We start from the raw sequence: 22218 nt of genomic DNA, 5'->3' as shown, positions 1-22218 counted from the left end.
GCCAAGAATGACCAAATCATGATCTTACTAATTTCATGCTAATCAGTTCAAAGCACTAGAAGTTCCATAATGTGCTAATTTTTCAGTAAATCTATATCCATTGCCTTAAAATGAATAATATTTGATGAACATAATGTGGTTAAAATTATTTTCTTTATCTATGTTTATCTTTTGAAGGATGTTATTGACAGATTAATAGTAATGAATTCAGAAGCCAAAATGCATTCCCTGTTTAACTTTGAACAGTCTCATACACTTGGACTCAGGTAAGAAACTTATTTTTCTATAATATTAGTACTAAATCAGTCCATTTCCTGAAGAAGCTTAACCCAGTTTTATGGGATACAGTAAACAGAATCCCTATCCATGTAATATCACAGTTAAGGCAGATGTTGCATCTGGACAGGGACCGGGACCGGGTCATTTGCATGGTACACTAACTTGCATACCCTTAATCGCTAATATTGAGACAATTTAGAGCTGACAATCAATCTGTTGAGAATTTGGAGGAAATTGGACCAGTTGCAGAAAAACCTACACAAACATAGGAGCAGTTTTCAAACTACACACAGACTGTGCTCATGCTAGGGTTTCAACCCAATCTCCTGAAGCTACTGTATGTAACTGTGTAATCCTTTGTTAATACAATAAAGCTGAACTTATTGAACAAATCAATGTAAGTAATCATAATACTTTGGTTTTGACTAATTGTTTTTTATTTAATTGTACTCTTTTCTTGTATACTGTATATGCACAGCCATGTGATAGTTCTTACATGTTTTAGTATGCCATACTAAGTAATTGTTTTGAGTCACAACAGTGTTTGTTTTTCTTTCTTGCATATATTTTTAAGCTGCCAGACTACATTTTACATAAAAAATATACATGTAGACACAAAGGAACAAAAAAATGAAAAAGAAATTAAGTTAAATTTATACTTTATCTATTTTACCTGTCCAGTTATAACAGCTACATTGGCAAAGGGACAATATTTCGTAAGTCATATGGTCTTGCGTAATTAAAGTGTTGAGCAAATTTTAAAGAAATAATAAGTATTTACTTACATATTATACTATTACATTTTTGTCAACACTAGGAGATTAAGGTAGGCTTTATTGGATGCCCAGATTTATTTTATGCTTCTGGAAGTACACCTGAACTGTGGCTACAAAGAAGTGCCTCGCAGTGGCGGCACTTGAGTAGTGGTGCTGTAGCCTAAGACTTATTTAAAAGCTGCCAGCCATACCTTGGCCACACCAGGTAAACATTTGTGAAAGATAAGCAGGAAATAATAAATAAAGCATACATTATAAAACTAAAGTTTGAATGAAAAAAATTAGTGAAAGGCATAAACTATGTTGGACCTCTCAGTACAACAATCACAATCGATTGCCAGGCCCAAATGATCTCAGTAAACAAAACACAGTGACAGGAAAAGGCCAAGGAGGAAATGCCAGGGGATACACTTCCAAAAGGATAGGCATGGGGTTATGCTACTTCTCTGGTATTACCCACAGCAGAGTAAATAACATGGGTTTCTGCCTATTTGATGTTAATGGGAAGTTAAGGGGCAATGGAACACCAGGGGACATGATAGAGAGTTGTAGCCTGGGGTCCCTGGAACAATTAGGCAGCTAATTCGTATGCCAAATTGGAAGTAACCTTGGGATGGGTTTTAAAACTCCCTATTGCTGATGCTTCAGGGAAAGATGAGTTGGGAGGAAAAGTTGGTGGCAACTCTTCAGTTAGCAGGAAAAAGCGATAGGTCAGTTTTGGGACCTAGATAGAGACAGACACTGAGAAAAAGGAGTAGTGGGAGGTAGTTTTAATTCCTGGTACTGTATTCTTCTTCACATGAAAATTATAGAGTTTTTCTCCTGTCTTGGGTGAAGACTGTGTCCACAATTTGATAAAGATATATTCTGTGGATGAAAAAACTGCATGCTATGTGCTTTCTTATTAATTATTAAACATATGTATGTTTAATGTATGTATGTTAACATTTTTAAAACATTTATAGAAAGGTAATTTTTTCTGACAATATAAATATTATTGTATTATTGCTTGGCATCAAGTCATTGCGGCCTAATTTTCTTCTGTGTAATGTTTTGGGGAGCATTTTATATTATTTTGTACAGGGCGGAGTATACAGACAATTATTTTTTAGTAATTTAACCTTTTTATTATATGTTACTAGGAAACTTATACAGCCTCTTTGCACTTTGTGTTTTGGCCTGCTTCCTTGATTTAGATGTTATTACCTGTCATTTTAACAAAAAGTAGTTTTTCTCTCAGATACTATGAAGTAAGAAGAGAAAGACATCTGTAAAGAAGCAAAACCTTAATACTATAATTAACTCTTCTCCAGATTATCTATAGTTCACTCTGACAAAGAAAAATAATGAAGAATCCAAACAGTGTATTCAGTCCAAATGAGCAATTTTATTTTTGGCCTGTAGGTGACAGAATTGGTTCAAATTAGATACAAATAATTAATGCCCTGGAAGCTTTTGTGCAACATCTCAGAGAAAGTGAAGAGAATTATGTCCTATGCTAAGCTGAACTGTATTACTTGAAGACATATTAAATAGTCAGAAGCCTGCTGTTTTGTTATTGGCTTCATTTTATTTAATGCACATTTTATTATGTTGTATTCATTAGGTTGGCGCAGTTTTATTCGGTTATAATAATATGAAACTGAAGAATTGACTTTACTATCATACGTTTGAAATGTTTTGGATGACAAATTCTTGCATGTTGGAGTTCATGCTTATGTTATATCATGCTTAGTATGTAAAGCACAAACTTGTGTTTAGGTTTGCAGTGTGTAGAGAAATTGATTGCATACTGACTTAATATAGCATAACGTATTCCAGGATGTTTTATTATTTTGAAGCCTTCAAACCCAATCACTGAACTGCAAAATCCCAGTTATATGATTGCACCCATATCTAAGTGACACTGCAGTGACACACACCTAGACCACCGCAGGGCCAAAATTTGACCATTCCCATCAGCTGAAAACAGCCTCGCCCCAAGTAGTATAAAGATAATTTTGCATACTACAAAAAGCTTCATTTTTCTAGACAAGAAATAGCACAACACATATAATGGTAAACTACAAAGAAATTGCTAAAGAAGACAAATAATAAGGTTGTTATAAACATTATAACAATGCAGTAGGTTACTAAGGGAAGCTTGTTATAAATCTTGCATAACAGCTGATGGGACTTTGGTCTACTGGCCCTTAAAACAAAAATGCCACTGCCACAGGTCAAATTCAGGGAGTGGTCTTCTATTCTGGGCTTCTCAGGCATTGAATGAAAACTTTTATGAAAGCTATGTAAAGAGCGTTATGTTCTGTGGAAGTGAGATATAGCCAATGAAAGTGGAACATTGGAGAGAACAGGGCTAAGAATGATCAGATAGTGGTGGCACGGAGTAAGAGGATTTAGTTAAGAAAAAGACTTGCTGTGAAGGTAATAGGTGTTGTCCAACCCTATCGTTCACCACATGCACAGAGAAAGGCAGAAGATGTTTTTGTGAAGAAAAAATGGATGAGATAAGATTTGGAGGCCAACAGCCAACCAGGGTATACCTAGAAAATGTTTGTTAAACTAGTGATAATAATCATGATGATTCTTCTGCTGGTCTAAATGTTATTAAATTATTCTACAGAACTAAAAATGTGTAACCCACAATCAAATGCAGTTCACTTTATCAGAAGTACAAGAGTGTGTGCTCTGCTGTTTATTTTGAAGTCTTGTTCCCTGAATTAGAAAAAGACATACAAGAATGAATTTTTTTTCTATGCATACATGACAGGTTGAACTGTCTGAAACACTAAACCTTCTTATATAAGCAATAAAAAAGTAAAGGGGGCTAGTGATAGTTTGAAAATTTCATGACCTATGCTAGGCAGAATAAGAGAAGTTAGTGTTTTTTTAAGTATCTGTACAAATAAGAAGAGTTCAAAAACATTCAGGGACTTCTTTATCCCTGCTGTTTCTCCTAGACATCCAACCTGCCAATCAAATGTGGTAAACAAGCAGAAAGAAACGAAGAAAGAGTTTCATAAGCAACTCACCAGAGTTAAATGTGCTACTGATTTTAGATTTTGGGATTGAAAATGTACACCAGTTGTATTTGTTCTTAGATGCAGAAAGATAAAGATTAAACATGTTTTTTACTTGTTATTGATGTCATACTCTTATAGATCGTTATGTAAACACCAAGTTGTAGATCTTTAAATACAATAACTAGGCATGCATTTCGCACTGAAGTGTTAAGTGACTTAAATTAGATCAGTCTAAAATGATTAAAAAATTCTGGATCCACATTGATTGTTTACCTAACATGGCAAACCACACTAATATGAAGTTTTAATCCTTTAAGTAAGTGTTAGCAGTTTATTTGACCACTTTTTTAAGGAAGATGATTAATGACCATTGTGTGAGATTGTACATTCCGCTCAGGGAAGAAACATGTTTACTGTATAAAAGTTACTTTGTCTTAGAAAACAGTGGAGATGTTATTTTCATGCAATAAAAGTACAATATAAACTGAATGCTCAATAACCTGAGCATCATACTTTAGCTTCTGTTGCTGTTTACAAAGCTTTGACAAGAAGAGATATTCCCTTCGTAATTCGGATGAATTGTCAGTCATTAACTGGCCCATTTCCAAGACAAGAAGAGAAACTAGCAAAAGTGTTAAAGAGAGGATCAATATAAAGGAAATCGACAGCCACCAGAGAAGGAAACTTTATCAAAATATCAATAACCAGATAAAACAGTTAAGTAAGTCATAGGTGCAAAATGCTGCTAGTGTCAAAAAATAAAATGTAAAAAAAGTAAAGAAAAAAGCACAAGTGCCAGGATTGAAGATGAGGAGGTTGAATTACAAAGGCAGATAAGGAAAAATATTTAATTTACTTGCCGCATAAGTGCATCTGATGTTCAGTTAAAAGTGCCAAGCATGGCCAGACACAAACAAAACAATGTAGACATAGCCAAAAACAAATTGCATTTATTTTCTCGGTTTCCATAAAATTGCAGTGGCCTTGTGTAAAGGCCTTTTCATGGCATTGAATAACAATTACTGGCCTTTTTTTCTTTTCCAAAGAGTTTGCCCTAATGTGATAGTTTTGAGAGTTGATTAAGCTTTTGAGTATACCCATGTGGAAACGTGAAATAGTCTACCGAGTCTTTTTCCTTGTTGAATACTTGAAAGGATTTTGGAGCTTAGCAGTTTGTCTGCAGGTTATAACTGTCTTGTGGAAGCTCTCCACACCCATAATAGTATCAAGAAGACCAAATATTTAAAAAAACAAAGCCCCTATTATAAATAAAACACAAGGTATGGAGCTTCCTGAAGTAGTTCTTGTTGTTTCTGCACCCCATGAACCTTCCATAGCCATAAAAGAACTGAGGCAGTATTTGGGCTGTGTACCTTATCAGGGCAATATTATCCCACTCCTGACTTTCAGGAACAATGTGCTACTGACTAATGGGCTGCAGCATTATAGCTGGCCTCTTGCCATTCTTCACAGAGCTCACTTTTAAAGGGCTACATTGTCCTAATTCTGCCAAAACTGGGAATATGTGAGGCCACTGTTGAAGAATGATATTGTGCCTTATGCCCCACCTCCCCCTTTACTAGATGATAAGGTATCCTATTGCTGGGTTGTGTGCCCTGTAGAACCCTTAGGTACCATTGCATTGATCTTCCCAGGTGGCCTTTTAGTTCTCTGTCCTGTACCAGTGGCTCTATCTGTTGTCCTTCAGAAGTACACAATGTGTGTGTATGTATAATAAGTGTGTGCATACAGTCATGGCTGAAATTATCGGCATCCCTGGAATTTTGCCAGAAAATGCATAATTTCTCCCAGAAAATTGTTGCAATTAGAAATGTTTTGGTATACACATGTTTGTTTCCTTTATGTGTATTGAAACAACACAAAAACAGAAAAAAAAGCCAAATCTGACATCATGTCACACAGAACTCCAAAAATGTTCCAGAAAAAATTATTGGTACCTTTTCAAAATTGTGGGTAAATTGTTTTATTTCAAGCATATGATACTCATTTGAACTCACCTGTGGCAAGAAACAGGTGCTGGCAATATAGCAATCACACCTGAAGCCATTTAAAGTGGAGAAAAGTTGACTCAACCTTTCTGTTGTGTGTCTGAGTGTGCCACACTAAGAATGGAGAACAGAAAGAAGAGCAGAGAATTGTCTGAGGACTTGAGAACAAAGTTGTGGAAAAATATCAACAATCTCAAGGCTACAAGTCCATCTCCAGAGATCTTCATGTTCCTTTGTCCACTGTGTGCAACATAATCAAGAAGGTCACAACACATGGCACTGTAGCTAATTTCCCTGGGCGTGGACAGAAGAAAAAAATTGATAAAAGACTGCAACAAAGGATAGTCCGAATGGTGGATAAACAGCCCCAATCAACTTCAAAACATATTCAAGCTGTTCTGCAGACTCAGGGTGCAACAGTGTCAGCTCGAACTATCCGTCGACATCTAAATGAAATGAAACGCTATGGCAGGAGAGCCAGGAGGACCCCACTGCTGACACAGAAACATAAAAAAGCCAGACTGGATTTTGCCATAATGTACTTGAGGAAGCCAAAATCCTTCTGGGCGAACGTCTTTTGGACAAATGAGACCAAGGTAGAACTTTTTGATAGAGCTCATCATTCTACTGTTTACAGAAAATGGAATGAGGCCTATGAAGAAAAGAACCCAGTACCTACAGTCAAACATGGTGGAGGTTCTAAGATGTTTTGTGGATGTTTTGCTGCCTCTGGCACTGGATGCCTTGACTGTGTGCAAGGCATCATGAAATCTGAAGACTACCAAAAGATATTGGGGCGCATTGTAGGGCCCAGTGTCAGAAAGCTGGGTCTGCATCAGAGGTCAGGGGTGTTCCAGCAGGACAATGACCCCAAGCATACCTCTAAAAGCACCCAGAAATGGTTGAAGACAAAGCGCTGGAGAGTTCTGAAGTGGCCAGCAATGAGTCCGGATCTAAGCTCGTTTGAACACTTATGGAGAGATCTCAAAATTGCTGTTGGGAGAAGGCACCCTTCAAATCTGAGAGACATTGAGCAGTTTGCAAAAGAAGAGTGGTCGTAAATTCCAGTTGAGAGGTGTAACAAGCTTGTTGATGGTTAAAAGAAGTGGTTGATTTCAGTTATTTTTTCCAAAGGGTGTGCAACCAAATATTAAGTTGAGGGTGCCAATAATTTTGTCCAGCCGGTTTTTGAGTTTTGTGTGAAATGATGTCAGATTTGGTTTTTTTTTCTCTGTTTTTTTTGTGTTGTTCCAATGCACATAAAGGAAATAAACACGTGTATACTAAAACATTTGTAATTGCAACAGTTTTCTGGGAAAATTCCAATGGTGTCGATAATTTTGGCCATGACTGTATAATCTCTCTATATAATTTTTTTACGTGACTATATATATAAGATACGTGATTAATTTTTTCTCCCTATGTGGATTTCTAGTTATCAATATGCAAATCGTTTCAGAGACCTTCACTTCTAATCCTATCATAATGTGTATATATATGTTATATACAGTATATAATTATCAGACTTGCACAAATAACACTCAGTGAAATCCTTTTAAACACACTTTATTCTTGAACTAATAGGAACAATTTTATAGTCATTTAAAGACACAGCAGACGAGTTAAGCTTCTTCAGTTGTTTGACTCTAGTTTGAAGTTCCTAAAAATGAAAAGATTTGAAAAGTGTCTTCTTTGGTGGTGTTGCTATAGAGGGGTGGGACCTCAAGCACACTGAACAGACTTTTATCTAGTCAGAAGTAATGTATTTGTATCCGCAAGTAGATAGATAGATAGATAGATAGATAGATAGGTACAGTTAGGCCCATGAATATTTGGACAGAGACAACTTTTTTCTAATTTTGGTTCTGTACATTACCACAATGAATTTTAAATGAAACAACTCAGATGCAGTTGAAGTGCAGACTTTCAGCTTTAATTCAGTGGGTGAACAAAAGATTACATAAAATGTGAGGCAACTAAAGCATTTTTAACACAATCCCTTCATTTCAGGGGCACAAAAGTAATTGGACAGTTGACTCAGAGGCTATTTCATGGGCAGGTGTGGGCAAGTCTGTTGTTATGTCATTATCAATTAAGCAGATAAAAGGCCTGGAGTTGATTTGAGGTGTGGTGCTTGCATGTGGAAGATTTTGCTGTGAACAGACAACATGCGGTCAAAGGAGCCCTCCATGCAGGTGAAAGAAGCCATCCTTAAGCTGCGAAAACAGAAAAAACCCATCCGAGAAATTGCTACAATATTATGAGTGGCAAAATCTACAGTTTGGTACATCCTGAGAAAGAAAGCAAGCACTGGTGAGCTCAAAAACGCAAAAAGACCTGGACGTCCACGGAAGACAACAGTGGTGGATGATCGCAGAATCATTTCCATGGTGAAGAGAAACCCCTTCACAACAGCCAACCACGTGAACAAAACTTTTCAGGGGGTAGGCGTATCGATATCCAAGTCTACCATAAAGAGAAGACTGCATGAAAGTAAATACAGAGGGTGCACTGCAAGGTGCAAGTCACTCATAAGCCTCAAGAACAGAAAGGCTAGATTGGACTTTGCTAAAGAACATCTAAAAAAGCCAGCACAGTTCTGGAAAAACATTCTTTGGACAGATGAAACCAAGATCAACCTCTACCAGAATGATGGCAAGAAAAAAGTATGGAGAAGGCGTGGAACAGCTCATTATCCAAAGCATACCACATCATCTGTAAAACACGATGGAGGCAGTGTGATGGCTTGGGCGTGCATGGCTGCCAGTGGCACTGGGACACTAGTGTTTATTGATGATGTGACACAGGACAGAAGCACCCGAATACATTCTGAGGTGTTCAGAGACATGCTGTCTGCTCAAATCCAGCTAAATGCAGTCAAATTGATTGGGCGGCATTTCATGATACAGATGGACAATGGCCCAAAAAATACAGCCAAAGCAACCCAGGAGTTAATTAAAGCAAAGAAGTGGAAAATTCTTGAATGGCCAAGTCAGTCAAATGATCTTAACCCAACTGAGCATGCATTTCACTTGTTGAAGACTAAACTTCGGACAGAAAGGCCCACAAACAAACAGCAACTGAAAGCCGCTGCAGTAAAGGCCTGGCAGAGCATTAAAAAGGAGGAAACCCAGCATCTGGTGATGTCCATGAGTTCAAGACTTCAGGCTGTCATTGCCAGCAAAGGGTTTTCAACCAAGTATTAGAAATGAACATTTTATTTCCAGTTGTTTAATTTGTCCAATTACTTTTGAGGACATGAAATGAAGGGATTGTGTTAAAAAAAATACTTTAGTTCCCTCACATTTTTATGTTATTTTTTTTTCTTCAACCCACTGAATTAAAGCTGAAAGTCTGTACTTCAACTGCATCTGAGTTGTTTCATTTAAAATTCATTGTGGTGATGTATAGAACCAAAATTAGAAAAAAGTTGTCCCCGTCCAAATATTTATGAACCTAAATGTAGATAGATAGATACTTTATTAATCCCCAAGGGGAAATTCACATGCTCCAGCAGCAGCATACTGATCAAAACAATATTAATTAAAGAGCAATAAAAGCTCAGTGCAAGTTAAAAAATGCAAGGTGAAAAGTGTGAGGTAGATATAGCAGTCTAAATATAATATAATAACTAACTACTTGTAAAGATTTTTTCTTAACGTGCGATACAACACTTGTGCTACATATAGTAATAAAAATAGATACACACCAGTAAAGGTGTTTGGGTCAGTGGCAGATGCTCCATTTAATGGCAATAAGCAAATAAATAAACAAAAACAAAAATACAAAGTTCATGGGGACCGAAAGGATTTTTTTCTCCTTGATTCATAGTTAAAAATCGTCATTGATAAGGCAGCTGCATCTCCATTGAAGACTGGCCCTATTCTGAATGCTAACTTTCTTTTTGGTGCTGGCACTGTGGCCCTCCAGGATCTGTGTTTGATATTTTTTCCCAAGAAGGACCCAGATGCAGTTGCTGGGCAAAAGAAGTCTGGTCTACTGTAGTTGATCATTACAACAATGAGGACAGGTAACAGCAGAATTTAACTGTACACTGTACATGTGGCAGTAAAGATGAACCTAAACCCAAATCAATACATAACATAGCATTCCTTAGCTTACTTAAATACAATTTAAGGTCATGGTGGTATAAAACTTCAAGTTCTAGTCAGGAAGTTATGCTGCAAAGGGCACCAGTCCATTTTAGGACACACTTGCAGATTTAATCACATGTGTGTTTACATACGGTCATTTTAGACAACCCAGTTAACATGACACATATACCTTTATGATGTGAAAGGAAGAATGAAGTGCCTGCTGAAAAGCCCAAACAGACATTTGGCAAATGTGCACGCAGACAGAGATTCAAACTAAGAATATTGGATCCATGAGGCAGCAGTGCCTGCAAACTGTCCTTCAAGAACAAATAATTATAGCAAGTAAACCCAAGAAAATGAATGGCAGTCAACTGACAGGTTTGCACATCCCTTTATCTGTATGTCAAAACATATGAAGTGTTAGGTCCAGTAGTCAAATTATAATAATACATTACTAATTTGTTGTGTATGGTATAATAAACATTCCTGGCAAACTTGCTAAATGCTGCTACCTGAAGGCTTTCTGCGTGATTCTTTTCCTGTAAATATCCTTAATCATTGTTTGACATTCTGCTCTGGTAGATAAACTTTTTCTTTACAAAAATATACAATTTACAGTGAAAATAACTGAAATGAATTAGGTGTGCTGGCTGTCATCATAGGTGATGAATTGAACAATTAGTACTTCTGACAAGAAAGAATGTGCAATGCATAAGAAAAAAGGATTCATCCAGTGAAGGTGGCCTACCTTGTTGAAATCAGAAAGTTAGTACCCGCAACAAAGTGTCAGCACATCCTTGTGAAAATTAGCACAAAGGGAACTACAGTATGAAAATAAAAATTAGCAGTTGTCTTGTTTCCCACCCATAATTACATACCTGTTTAAACTTATTAACTGTAGAACAAATGTCACATTGTCTTAAGTATAAAAAACACATTACAGAGACTGAGGCAAACATGGAAAGGCAGTTAGAGAAAATACTTGTCTTTGTAAAGTCTGGTGCACTATTCTCCATAGCAGTGATTTCCGTATACAGTATATCTCTTAATACTGAGAACTGTGCTATGAATGTGAAGGAAAAAACATTCAATACGAAGAATAAAAGCATACACAGAGTGCTGTTACAGCATGGTCCCACCTAACATTGGCCACATTCACAAACATATCTTAAGTGTCATAGAGAAATGGTCCCTTCATTCAGATTTTTGATCTATTACAGCAGAACCACAACATTGTCCCACTCCACAGGTGTTGCCCTCTCTGCATTAACAGCCTTTAACTCCTGTTGTGAAGAATACTTTGATAAGCTCTTCACCTTCTGGAGATATACAGGTTTGCAGTAGTTTTTTATAGCACTTGATAAACTTTATATTCCATAACCCCATCAGTCTTTAAGTTGACTCTCAAAAACAAAAAACAGAGTAAAGTTTATGTTATAGTCCAGGGGCTATGATCGATAAATAGATAGATAGATAGACGTAATTAACAAGACCATGGGTAATAAAAAATTTAAACGAACTAATGAATCTACTAAGAGTAGTTTTGACACCCACGAACTGCAGCAAATGAGAGAGCTTCACCCTGAACCCACATTAATTGTTCTATGTATTGCATTTAATGAGATACCCTGAAATACATTTGCTAGACTGATTACAAGCATTGTTCTGAGAATTATGTAAATCCACAAATACCCACAATAACATTATTTGTACCAGGCAAGAAATATTTCCTCATTGCTAACTTGTTCCACTGACAAAAAAAGTAAAAACAACGAACTGAATGTTTGACTTTGCAGCAAAAGGGAATTAGTTGAGCTACAGTTTCTGTATGCAATTTCTGTATGAGCTGCTAAGCTTGAATATTGGTGCCTCTGCCAGGACACACAGTAGCAATTGTATGCACATCTGATACTCTGCCAAATCAATGAGGTATGCAACATTGCTCATATATCACAACTTTACTTAATACTATAAGCACTGCAAGCCAGTGCTCATTTTCTCTGTGGCAGTCCTTCCTGTGGCAGTTACATCACTCCCCTAAGGAATACTTTGATATGCTGTACAACTGAAGCGAGATTCGGTAGATGATAAAAGAAAGACAGGTTTAATCAACCGTAAGGGTATTTCTTTGAGCTTGACTGATCCTTGCATCACACTTTTCCACCCACCTGCTCCATGTAAAGTTGATTTTCATGAACAGTTAGTATCTTGCATGAAGGGCAACATTGTAGATGAATAGACTGAAACACTTGCAAGCATATTACAAGGAAAAGGTCTCTGAAAACACAGGCCTTTTCTCTTTCCTATGCAATAAGTCAGAAGGCCACAGCATGGAATTGATGTGATGCTCATCCAAATCAAAAGAAGTAAAAGTACTAGATTTTATTTGTTGTGTTTAGTTTATAGTTGGACTTTGTGCATTCATCATTTTGCATATAGGTACAGGTTTAACTTAAAATACAACAGCATTTTGGTGCAATATTTGTAGGTCAGTGGTTGTAACACATTTTCATTAGGGAGACTTCAGGTCTTATACAGTAAAGGAGCACATGCAGAAAAAAGCAAAACAATTTTGCTAAAAGTGTGTGTTAATTGTCTATAGTGCACAAAAAAGTGTGCTTTTCCTTGGTACTTTGTCATCCTGCCACTATCCAACAATTTCAGCAGCTGTCTCCATATTTATATGCTTTTTACTGTGTCTCCAAAATTCACTTTACCTTTGGCCATGCCTCTCAGTTGCAGTGTCTCTTTATCACTAGTTATTGAACCATCACATGATCCCGGGTCTTTTGTGTAAGTGAATGTGCTTTATGTTACATTTCAGTATTCAGTCTGTTGGAATATTAATTTGTGTTTTTTGTTTTCTTTACTCCATTGCTCAAGTTTACTAATTATTTTTTATGTACACTAGCATTTAAAATTTTGGACTCGCTAAGAAATGTTCATGTTTTTGATAGAAATTGATACCTTTATTTATCAAGATACCATTAGATTTACTTAAAAATACAGTATTGGGATGCATGTTGTGCCAAGTAAGGGATCAATCCAAATGTCAGTCACTTTTCTGCAAGTCAGATTATCACACAATAAATCACCAGTCTCACACCTTATCTAAAATCATTTAAAGTCATGGACCTTGACTCTGTTTGGCACAACTGTGTGTAATTCTGGATAATTTCTTCCAATATTCCAAACAATAGAACTGTTTTGGGAAATGATTATACAAAATTAAAGATGAAAAGAAAAACAAATCACATCAAAATGAGTTGTGTTTTGGTCCTCCATAACATGTAATCATATGATTCAATGTATTTGATTTGTCTGCCTTTTATTTAATGAATACTGTTGATCTATGATGTGTATTACCTCAAGACAACATCCCTTCGAAGCAGACTTTCATGAAATCTATTCAGTTTCTTGTCATTCTAATTTTGTTTCCATAAAGATTGTCTAATTTCATCAGCAGTTACTGAATTGGAATTAATCATGCTCTCTTAATACAAGTTATACATGGGCCAGAGTTGAGGCCATTCAAAATTTGATGGCCTATCTGTGTTTTGACTATAGCTTTGCTTTGTACTTTAAACCATTGTCTCTTTTGATGAGGTGTGTCAAAGAAGCAACCAATATTGCTGGAATCAATGTATTGTAACTAGTGCAAAACAGAATTTTTTTAAAGTAAACAGATTCAGAATTCAGTTTAGTGCATGTGTTGTTCTATATCAGCTAGTAGATGAACACCACACTCTCAAAAGTAATTTAAACTGTTATAATGTGTTTATCTGTTTCAGAATTGAGCAGTAAAATCATGACAGCCATAAAATATTGCTGAAATATTTGGTTCTTTTGGTTGCCATATAGCATTGCATGTGTATGAACTGGTATTGTTATCCTGCTCGTCCTATCCTAGTTTAAAATGGAGTCAGTATAGTTGGAGTGAAATTTAATATTATATCCAGTCTTTAGCCCTGTGGTGGGCTGGCACCCTGTCTGGGGTTTGTTTCCTGCCTTGCACCCTGTGTTACCTGGGATTGGCTCCACCGTGACCCTGTAGTTGGAATATAGCGGGTTTGATAATGGATGAATGGATGGATCCAGTCTTTAAAAAAATGTCCTAGTGGTCATTGGTATTCAAAAGGAATTCTACCTTATTGATTGCTCAATAGGCCAGAAAAACAAGCCATGCTTGTTGCTGTACCCCAAAGTGATGTTAAAGTCTGCAACTCTCAAAATACCTACTATGCATAGATTATGTATGCTGAATGTTGTTGCAAAAATAAAAATGAAGAAATGCACAATAGAGAAAATACACATTTACAAAAGGCTTTAAAGAAATAACCAACATAAAAATTATATATATATATATATATATATATATATATATATATATATATATATATATATATATATATATATTTTTTTTTTTTTTTTATCTGACAAAGAAATATTGTTAAAGGAGAATGAAGTTAATAAAGTTCCTGACACAATAGGCTTCAATGGGGACCAATACTGAACAAACAACAAGCAATATCAAAATATCCACTAGAAACATCTTATTTAATCCATATATCAGATATCCAGTTGTATGCTTTCAACATCCCAAGCACATGTGTTTTAGATTTAATCTATACTAATAAAAGGCAAAGCCCTCACTCACTCACTCACTGACTCATCACTAATTCTCCAACTTCCCGTGTAGGTAGAAGGCTGAAATTTGGCAGGCTCATTCCTTACAGCTTCCTTACAAAAGTTGGGCAGGTTTCATTTCATAACTGGAAGCTATTTTTCTCCATTTACTGTAATGGAGTTTAGCTCGAAAACCGTGGGGGGCGGAGTTTCGTGTGACATCATCACACCTCCGATGTAATCACGTGAACTGACTGTCAACACAGTACGTAGAAAACCAGGAAGAGCTTCAAAAAGCGCTGAAGAAAACATGCATTATATAATTGAGAAGGCAGCGAAACAATAAGAAGCGAGCGACTGACATATACAACCATATTCATGAGTGCTGCTGCTTCGGAAACAAAGCACGGTGTAAACCTAAAGTTTAAATTAAGTTCATAGACAGGCTGCCGCTGGCGTTTGTCATGCCCACGGCTAATGCGGGATACAAGTTTAATGAGAGGACGCAGGATATAAACGAGAGTTTTGATCACTTTGTAACTTATTTTTAAAATTTTTCCTTTTCTTTTTCATAACTTCTTTTACACACTACTTCTCCACTGCGAAGCGTGGGTATTCTGCTAGTATTGTTGTATAAACCAAATTCTCTTGAATTTGGAAAGTGTGCTTAAACAAGCAGCAGTACTTTTCTACGGTCTTCCCATATCACAGACCTCATCACTGTTTTAAGGACCAACCTTGTTTTGACCACTTGTGTTTATAATCTTAAACGCGAGTATATACGGTAAATATTTGTTATGATAAAACATTTCTGTATGGTTCAAGTAGTTAGAGAGTGTTGCTTGAGAAGCAGCCACCAACATTTACCATCTTCTATTAAGGAGAGGTGCTTGCGCTGTGTGAATATACCAAGGGTAGAAAAAGAGATCTAAAATTTTTTTTGATGATAAATAAAATTAGTTCCAATAATTTCAGTTCCATTAGAAGTATTTTTCCATTGTGCACATCTCATTTTTAAATTCCATGTGTTACAAATTTTTAAAAATGCAATATGTAAATATATGAGTGAGAGCAGAAAAAAATGTAACTGAGATGCATCTGAATTTTAGCTTAAATAATTTTAAAAAATCTTAGAAAGTTGTGTCTAGCTCCAATTATTTTGCAGACTTCTTGAATTTTGCGTAGGCATAAATCAAGCAGCTGCTATTTTTCAAAAAAGTCTTTTACCTCATTTAAGGAATTTCACAGCTTCCACAAAAACTAACCCTTTTAAATGCCCATAAAAGGTATTTTGTCACAAACAGGCTCGGTTTTGGCTTGCTACAGTATATATTCGTGCAGAAAGCAGAGCATTCCCTGGCTCTCATTTAAGTAAGTGATGTGTCCTACTTTTAAAATTGAACTGTTTCTCACTCAATTGACCAGTCCTCCTAAATGCCCTTGCATCATTATCTGCCCAATCGAAAGCTTCAGTAGTGCTCACACATTGTTTAGCTCCATGTTTTCCAGAGGTTTCTATATATAAAACAAAATCTTAATTTTGAGAAAGCTTTTCATTTACATTAACAATTTGGACAGACATCTCCCACTCGTGAGAAGAAAAAGATTCATGGCCTCCTAATGAAAAGTGAAAGTACATATTTGTCCCACAATTGTTTGGTAAAACGCAATGACTCTGGTTGCTGTTTTATTTACATGTTGCAGTTTAGTTTTTCTCTGAGCACATGCTTCCAGAATCACAGATCAGGCAAAAGGAAAATGCTATATGTACAGATATATAACATATTTAAACACTACAGCACCCAACATTGAAGTCACTATAATTTCCAAACTGCACCAAAAACACACTCACAAAATATAGGTTGATCAATAATTTGGAATCCTAAATATTTGCAGGAAAATTAAAGCAGCAAATATTTCATTCTGTAGAAAGATATTATTTTCCTGTTCCTTCTGAATGCAGAACCATCTCTTTAGTGTGCTATACACTAACATTGAAAACATCTCCATTTAATAAAATTTAAAGTTATCATTTTGAAAACATTTGTTGGTTGAAAGATCAAATTTTTAAAAAATCCAAGGGGTGCAGCATCAGGATATGTAGATAATGTTTGAGGAAGATGTAGAACTCCACATGCATTTGCACAAAAAGTAGTGTTTGGGATGAGAGAATGGAGTTAACTTTGACTTGCTGCCTGTGATTCATAAAAAGATTAGATAACCAGAGGAACAGTTTTCAATTAATCCTATCAGTAAGAAATTGCAGTTGCATAGTAATATGTACAGTCCTACAATCTATTAATAAAACCTTGACTTGATTTTACAGTCTAGTGTAAATAACAGGGTATTCTCAGCTATCTGTAATTCTTGACAAGAATACTTGTTTTTGGGTTTGAAGTCCCAATTTAATCACTGTTATAAATATTTCCCCAGACCTATACTGTAAATGAAAAATCACCCTTCTACTCTGAAAGAAATGTGTATTTATTTAGTACGTGTTTAAGGTGACTTCTTAACATGGAAACAAGACTACATAGATATCTTAGATAAAGTAAAGCAGAAGTTAACTAGATATTTCTGCACAAGGTAGATATATAAATGACTTATCACGTACAACCCCACATCAGAAAAAGTTTGGATGGTATGGAAAATGCAAATAAAAAAATGCAGTAATTCTTAAATTTACTTTGACTTTTATTTCATTCCAGGCAGTATGAACTCTAGATATTTCATGTTATATCTGGTCAACTTTATTTCATTTGTTACTATGCATCCATTCATCCATTTCAGGCGTGCAACACATTCAAAATTAGTTGGATGGTAAAGCATTCACCATATTGTAATGTCACAATTCCTTCTCACAACACTTAGAAGATGTATTGGCACTGAGAATACCAAGTGATGAAACATTTAAGGTGTGCAATAGTACAGGGTCATCGTTGTTACATTTTTCATTTCAAAATTCTCCCCAGATTCTCTGTTAGGGACAATTCAGGACTGCAGGCAGGCCAGTCCAGTACCTGTACCCTGCCATGTCTTTGTAATGTGTTTTTTGTTGAATAATGCATTGACATCCCTGAAAAAAGTGCCTTCTTGATGGCAGCATATGTTGCTCTAAAATCTCAATGTACTTTTCTGCATTAATGCTGCCATCACTGAAGTATTAATTACCTTTGCCCTTGTGGCTATATCAGCTATTGATGAATAACGGTTCTTGATACTGTGCCATCTGAGGGATTGGAGATCAATGGTGTTTGGTTTAGGGTTGCGACCCTTGTCTTTTACGCACTGAAATTCCTCCAGATTCCTTGAATTGTTTAATGATATTATGCTCTGTAGAGAGAAAATATGCAAACCCCTTAAAATCTTTGTCTGAGAAAGGGTTTTTCTCTTATTTTGCATCCATCATCTAAATTAACAAGAACCAGAGCAGGTTAATCAAATGCTAGTCCATTGCAGGGCACTCATATAGTGCAAAAAGAATATTTGATTAACTTGAAATTAAAAATTTTAATAAGTGTCTCACAGATTTGTTGACAAACTGGAAATCCTTTGCCTATTTTTACTACTCAAAGACTCAAAGCCTTTTGTACCAAATCATGAGCCAATTCAGCACCGCCAAACCATGTCTTTGGATTGTGGGTGAAAACCAGACCAGCTGTAGGAAACCCCCCACAGACGTGAGGAGAACATGCAGACTCCATACAGTGAACACCTGGGGCTAAAACAATAATTATAATTCAAAACAGACATCGATTTCTGAGGTTTATCACTGCTGGTGGGAATGCTTAAGTAAAACCAAGAAAAAGAATTTGTTGGGGTGTTGGGAATATGATGCTTTTTGGAAGCTTAGTATGAAACATTACTTAACTTTGTCATTTGACTCATGACACCAGTTAAGTAATGAAGTGTTTAAAAATGTAATTAATTAATGCAGCTTATTTTCTTTGTCTTAACATTAAAAATTATGTCTTTCAGATGAGCTCCACTATTACCAATGCACTCTTTTAAATGAGTTTGAAAATAGTTTAAAATACTGTGGTTTCCAATTAATAGTTCAATTAAACGAAAAAAGTTAAGTTATTTCTAAAACATATACACACTACATACACTATGTGTACTTTATTTGGGTGATAGGATACATCTTGCTGAATAATTCAGTGAACAGTCCAGTCTGAAATGTTTACTGTAACTCTATTGACTAACATCATGCTGAATATCTGCTGCTTGCCTCATTCTTTTGGTATTTTCTGTTGTTCTTGCAGTTCTCAGCAGTCTAATAAACATGTCTTTTACACTAAAATTAGATATGTATCAGACTACTTTAAAATAGTGTGATGAAAAGAACATCTTCCTTACTAAGGATGTTAACCTTAATACAAAGTCTTCTTTGCACCTTAGTTGAAGATTTAGATTCAATTTATGCCATAAAGGCAAACACGTAATGAGGGACCAACCATTTAACTATGATCACTGAAAACTCATTTAGTATCAAACACTGCCATGGCACTATTGTATACCCTCACTCTATTGACTCCCCACTCAACAAACCCCCCAAAATAATCACATCCTTCATCCATACCTGTTTTTTTCATTTTGACATTTCAAACTAGTGCCACAGTCCCTCGAACTCACAAGTTCACCTGTCATTTTCTCCTTTCTCCTCCTTTCTTATACATGTCTTTGTTGTCTGTCTTCTCAGTTGCATTGTTTCACTGATTGTGAGATGGGAGATATTTATTACATTTTAGCGCCACAGAAACAAAAGCACTTTGTGATGAGTTGACTGCATTGTTTCCCTTGCTGCACTGTTGTGAATAGTACTCTAAATAGCAGGCGGTTTATCACTCGATACAGAAATCTTACTTGGACAAACTTTGTTAATTTTACCACACAGTTAAGTGGCAATCCATCATATACTTGTCAGTTGCAGCCCATATTTTACGGAACACTCCTATACACAATTTTCCATGAGTAAAGCATTAGATCAACTCCTTCTTTTTCTAGTGATTTGGCTTTTGTTGATGGTTATTGCAGAGCAATTTTAAATTTAAGTGTATTCTTTTGAATTTAAACAGGTAATCATTAGGAATAATGTGAAATGTAAATACATATTATTTATATATACATATATACAGTGGTGTGAAAAACTATTTGCCCCCTTCCTGATTTCTTATTCTTTTGCATGTTTGTCACACAAAATGTTTCTGATCATCAAACACATTTAACCATTAGTCAAATATAACACAAGTAAACACAAAATGCAGTTTTTAAATGATGGTTTTTATTATTTAGGGAGAAAAAAAAATCCAAATCTACATGGCCCTGTGTGAAAAAGTAATTGCCCCCTGAACCTAATAACTGGTTGGGCCACCCTTAGCAGCAATAACTGCAATCAAGCGTTTGCGATAACTTGCAATGAGTCTTTACAGCACTCTGGAGGAATTTTGGCCCACTCATCTTTGCAGAATTGTTGTAATTCAGCTTTATTTGAGGGTTTTCTAGCATGAACCGCCTTTTTAAGGTCATGCCATAGCATCTCAATTGGATTCAGGTCAGGACTTTGACTAGGCCACTCCAAAGTCTTCATTTTGTTTTTCTTCAGCCATTCAGAGGTGGATTTGCTGGTGTGTTTTGGGTCATTGTCCTGTTGCAGCACCCAAGATCGCTTCAGCTTGAGTTGACGAACAGATGGCCAGACATTCTCCTTCAGGATTTTTTGGTAGACAGTAGAATTCATGGTTCCATCTATCACAGCAAGCCTTCCAGGTCCTGAAGCAGCAAAACAACCCCAGACCATCACACTACCACCACCATATTTTACTGTTGGTATGATGTTCTTTTCTGAAATGCTGTGTTCCTTTTACACCAGATGTAACGGGACATTTGCCTTCCAAACAGTTCAACTTTTGTCTCATCAGTCCACAAGGTATTTTCCCAAAAGTCTTGGCAATCATTGAGATGTTTCTTAGCAAAATTGAGACGAGCCCTAATGTTCTTTTGCTTAACAGTGGTTTGCGTCTTGGAAATCTGCCATGCAGGCCGTTTTTGCCCAGTCTCTTTCTTATGGTGGAGTCGTGAACACTGACCTTAATTGAGGCAAGTGAGGCCTACAGTTCTTTAGACGTTGTCCTGGGGTCTTTTGTGACCTCTCGGATGAGTCGTCTCTACGCTCTTGGGGTAATTTTGGTCGGCCGGCCACTCCTGGGAAGGTTCACCACTGTTCCATGTTTTTGCCATTTGTGGATAATAGCTCTCACTGTGGTTCGCTGGAGTCCCAAAGCTTTAGAAATGGCTTTATAACCTTTACCTGACTGATAGATCTCAATTACTTCTGTTCTCATTTGTTCCTGAATTTCTTTGGATCTTGGCATGATGTCTAGCTTTTGAGGTGCTTTTGGTCTACTTCTCTGTGTCAGGCAGCTCCTATTTAAGTGATTTCTTGATTGAAACAGGTGTGGCAGTAATCAGGCCTGGGGGTGGCTACGGAAATTGAACTCAGGTGTGATACACCACAGTTAGGTTATTTTTTAACAAGGGGGCAATTACTTTTTCACACAGGGCCATGTAGGTTTGGATTTTTTCTCCCTAAATAATAAAACCATCATTTAAAAACTGCATTTTGTGTTTACTTGTGTTATATTTGACTAATGGTTAAATGTGTTTGATGATCAGAAACATTTTGTGTGACAAACATGCAAAAGAATAAGAAATCAGGAAGGGGGCAAATAGTTTTTCACACCACTGTATATATAATTAATTTTTGTTAAAAGTTCTTACTGAGGTATTTCTTACAGTGCTTTTTGTCAATTTTATGTTATCCCTGTTTAAAGTACACAGATGTGAATGTATATGTACAGAATTTTGGAGAATGGGAGGATGGGACATCCCTGTTCAAAATAAGCAGACGTACATAGAAATGTGAATGACTTTGAAGGGTGAGGTTGGGCTTCTCTTTTAAAGTCTGCAGATATGACTGTATATTACAGTTGAGATGCTTGTGGAGGACCAATTAAGTTTAAACTTGCGCCATTGGTTCCAGCTTGTCTTTGATCTGAGGACACCTCTCCCATGTCCACTTCTGTATTTCTCCCTTTTTGATTCTTGTGATGCAACAGTTATGCTCAAAGCCATGTCAGCTGGCACTGGCACTGGCACTCAAGGTTTATAGGATGCTTGCTAACCACTGAACTCTGCATCTTCTTTGAGCTTCAATGAACTTTCTCTTTCCATTTCACACCTCACTGTACACGATAATCATGATAATGTCTTTTTTTCCCTGTTGAGGATACTTTCCATTTAAAAGTTGTCCATCTGACCTTTATCTTATTGGTGCTTTGCATGTGGATTTCAAATTTCCTTTGTTTGCATAAAGCCCATTCTCAGCACATAGTATGTACATTAGCAT

The 22218-nt window shown here is 36.3% G+C and overlaps 1 protein-coding gene across 2 annotated transcripts in view; it reads left to right on the top strand.

Annotated features, from left to right (window-relative positions):
• The window catches only part of tbc1d32 (TBC1 domain family, member 32), a 188422-nt gene that overhangs the window by 89536 nt on the left and 76668 nt on the right, over positions 1–22218 (top strand). For both annotated transcript variants that reach the window (XM_039747661.1, XM_039747662.1), the window contains exon 23: positions 178–266. In XM_039747661.1, the coding sequence (XP_039603595.1) occupies positions 178–266 (89 nt within the window). The remainder of the gene's footprint in view (positions 1–177; positions 267–22218) is intronic.

Source organism: Polypterus senegalus, chromosome 3 (genome assembly GCF_016835505.1).
Source record: "Polypterus senegalus isolate Bchr_013 chromosome 3, ASM1683550v1, whole genome shotgun sequence".
Classification (NCBI taxonomy): Eukaryota; Metazoa; Chordata; class Cladistia; order Polypteriformes; family Polypteridae; genus Polypterus; species Polypterus senegalus.
The sequence above is the reverse complement of the archived record's forward strand: the minus strand, read 5'-3'. Positions and strand labels throughout refer to the sequence as shown.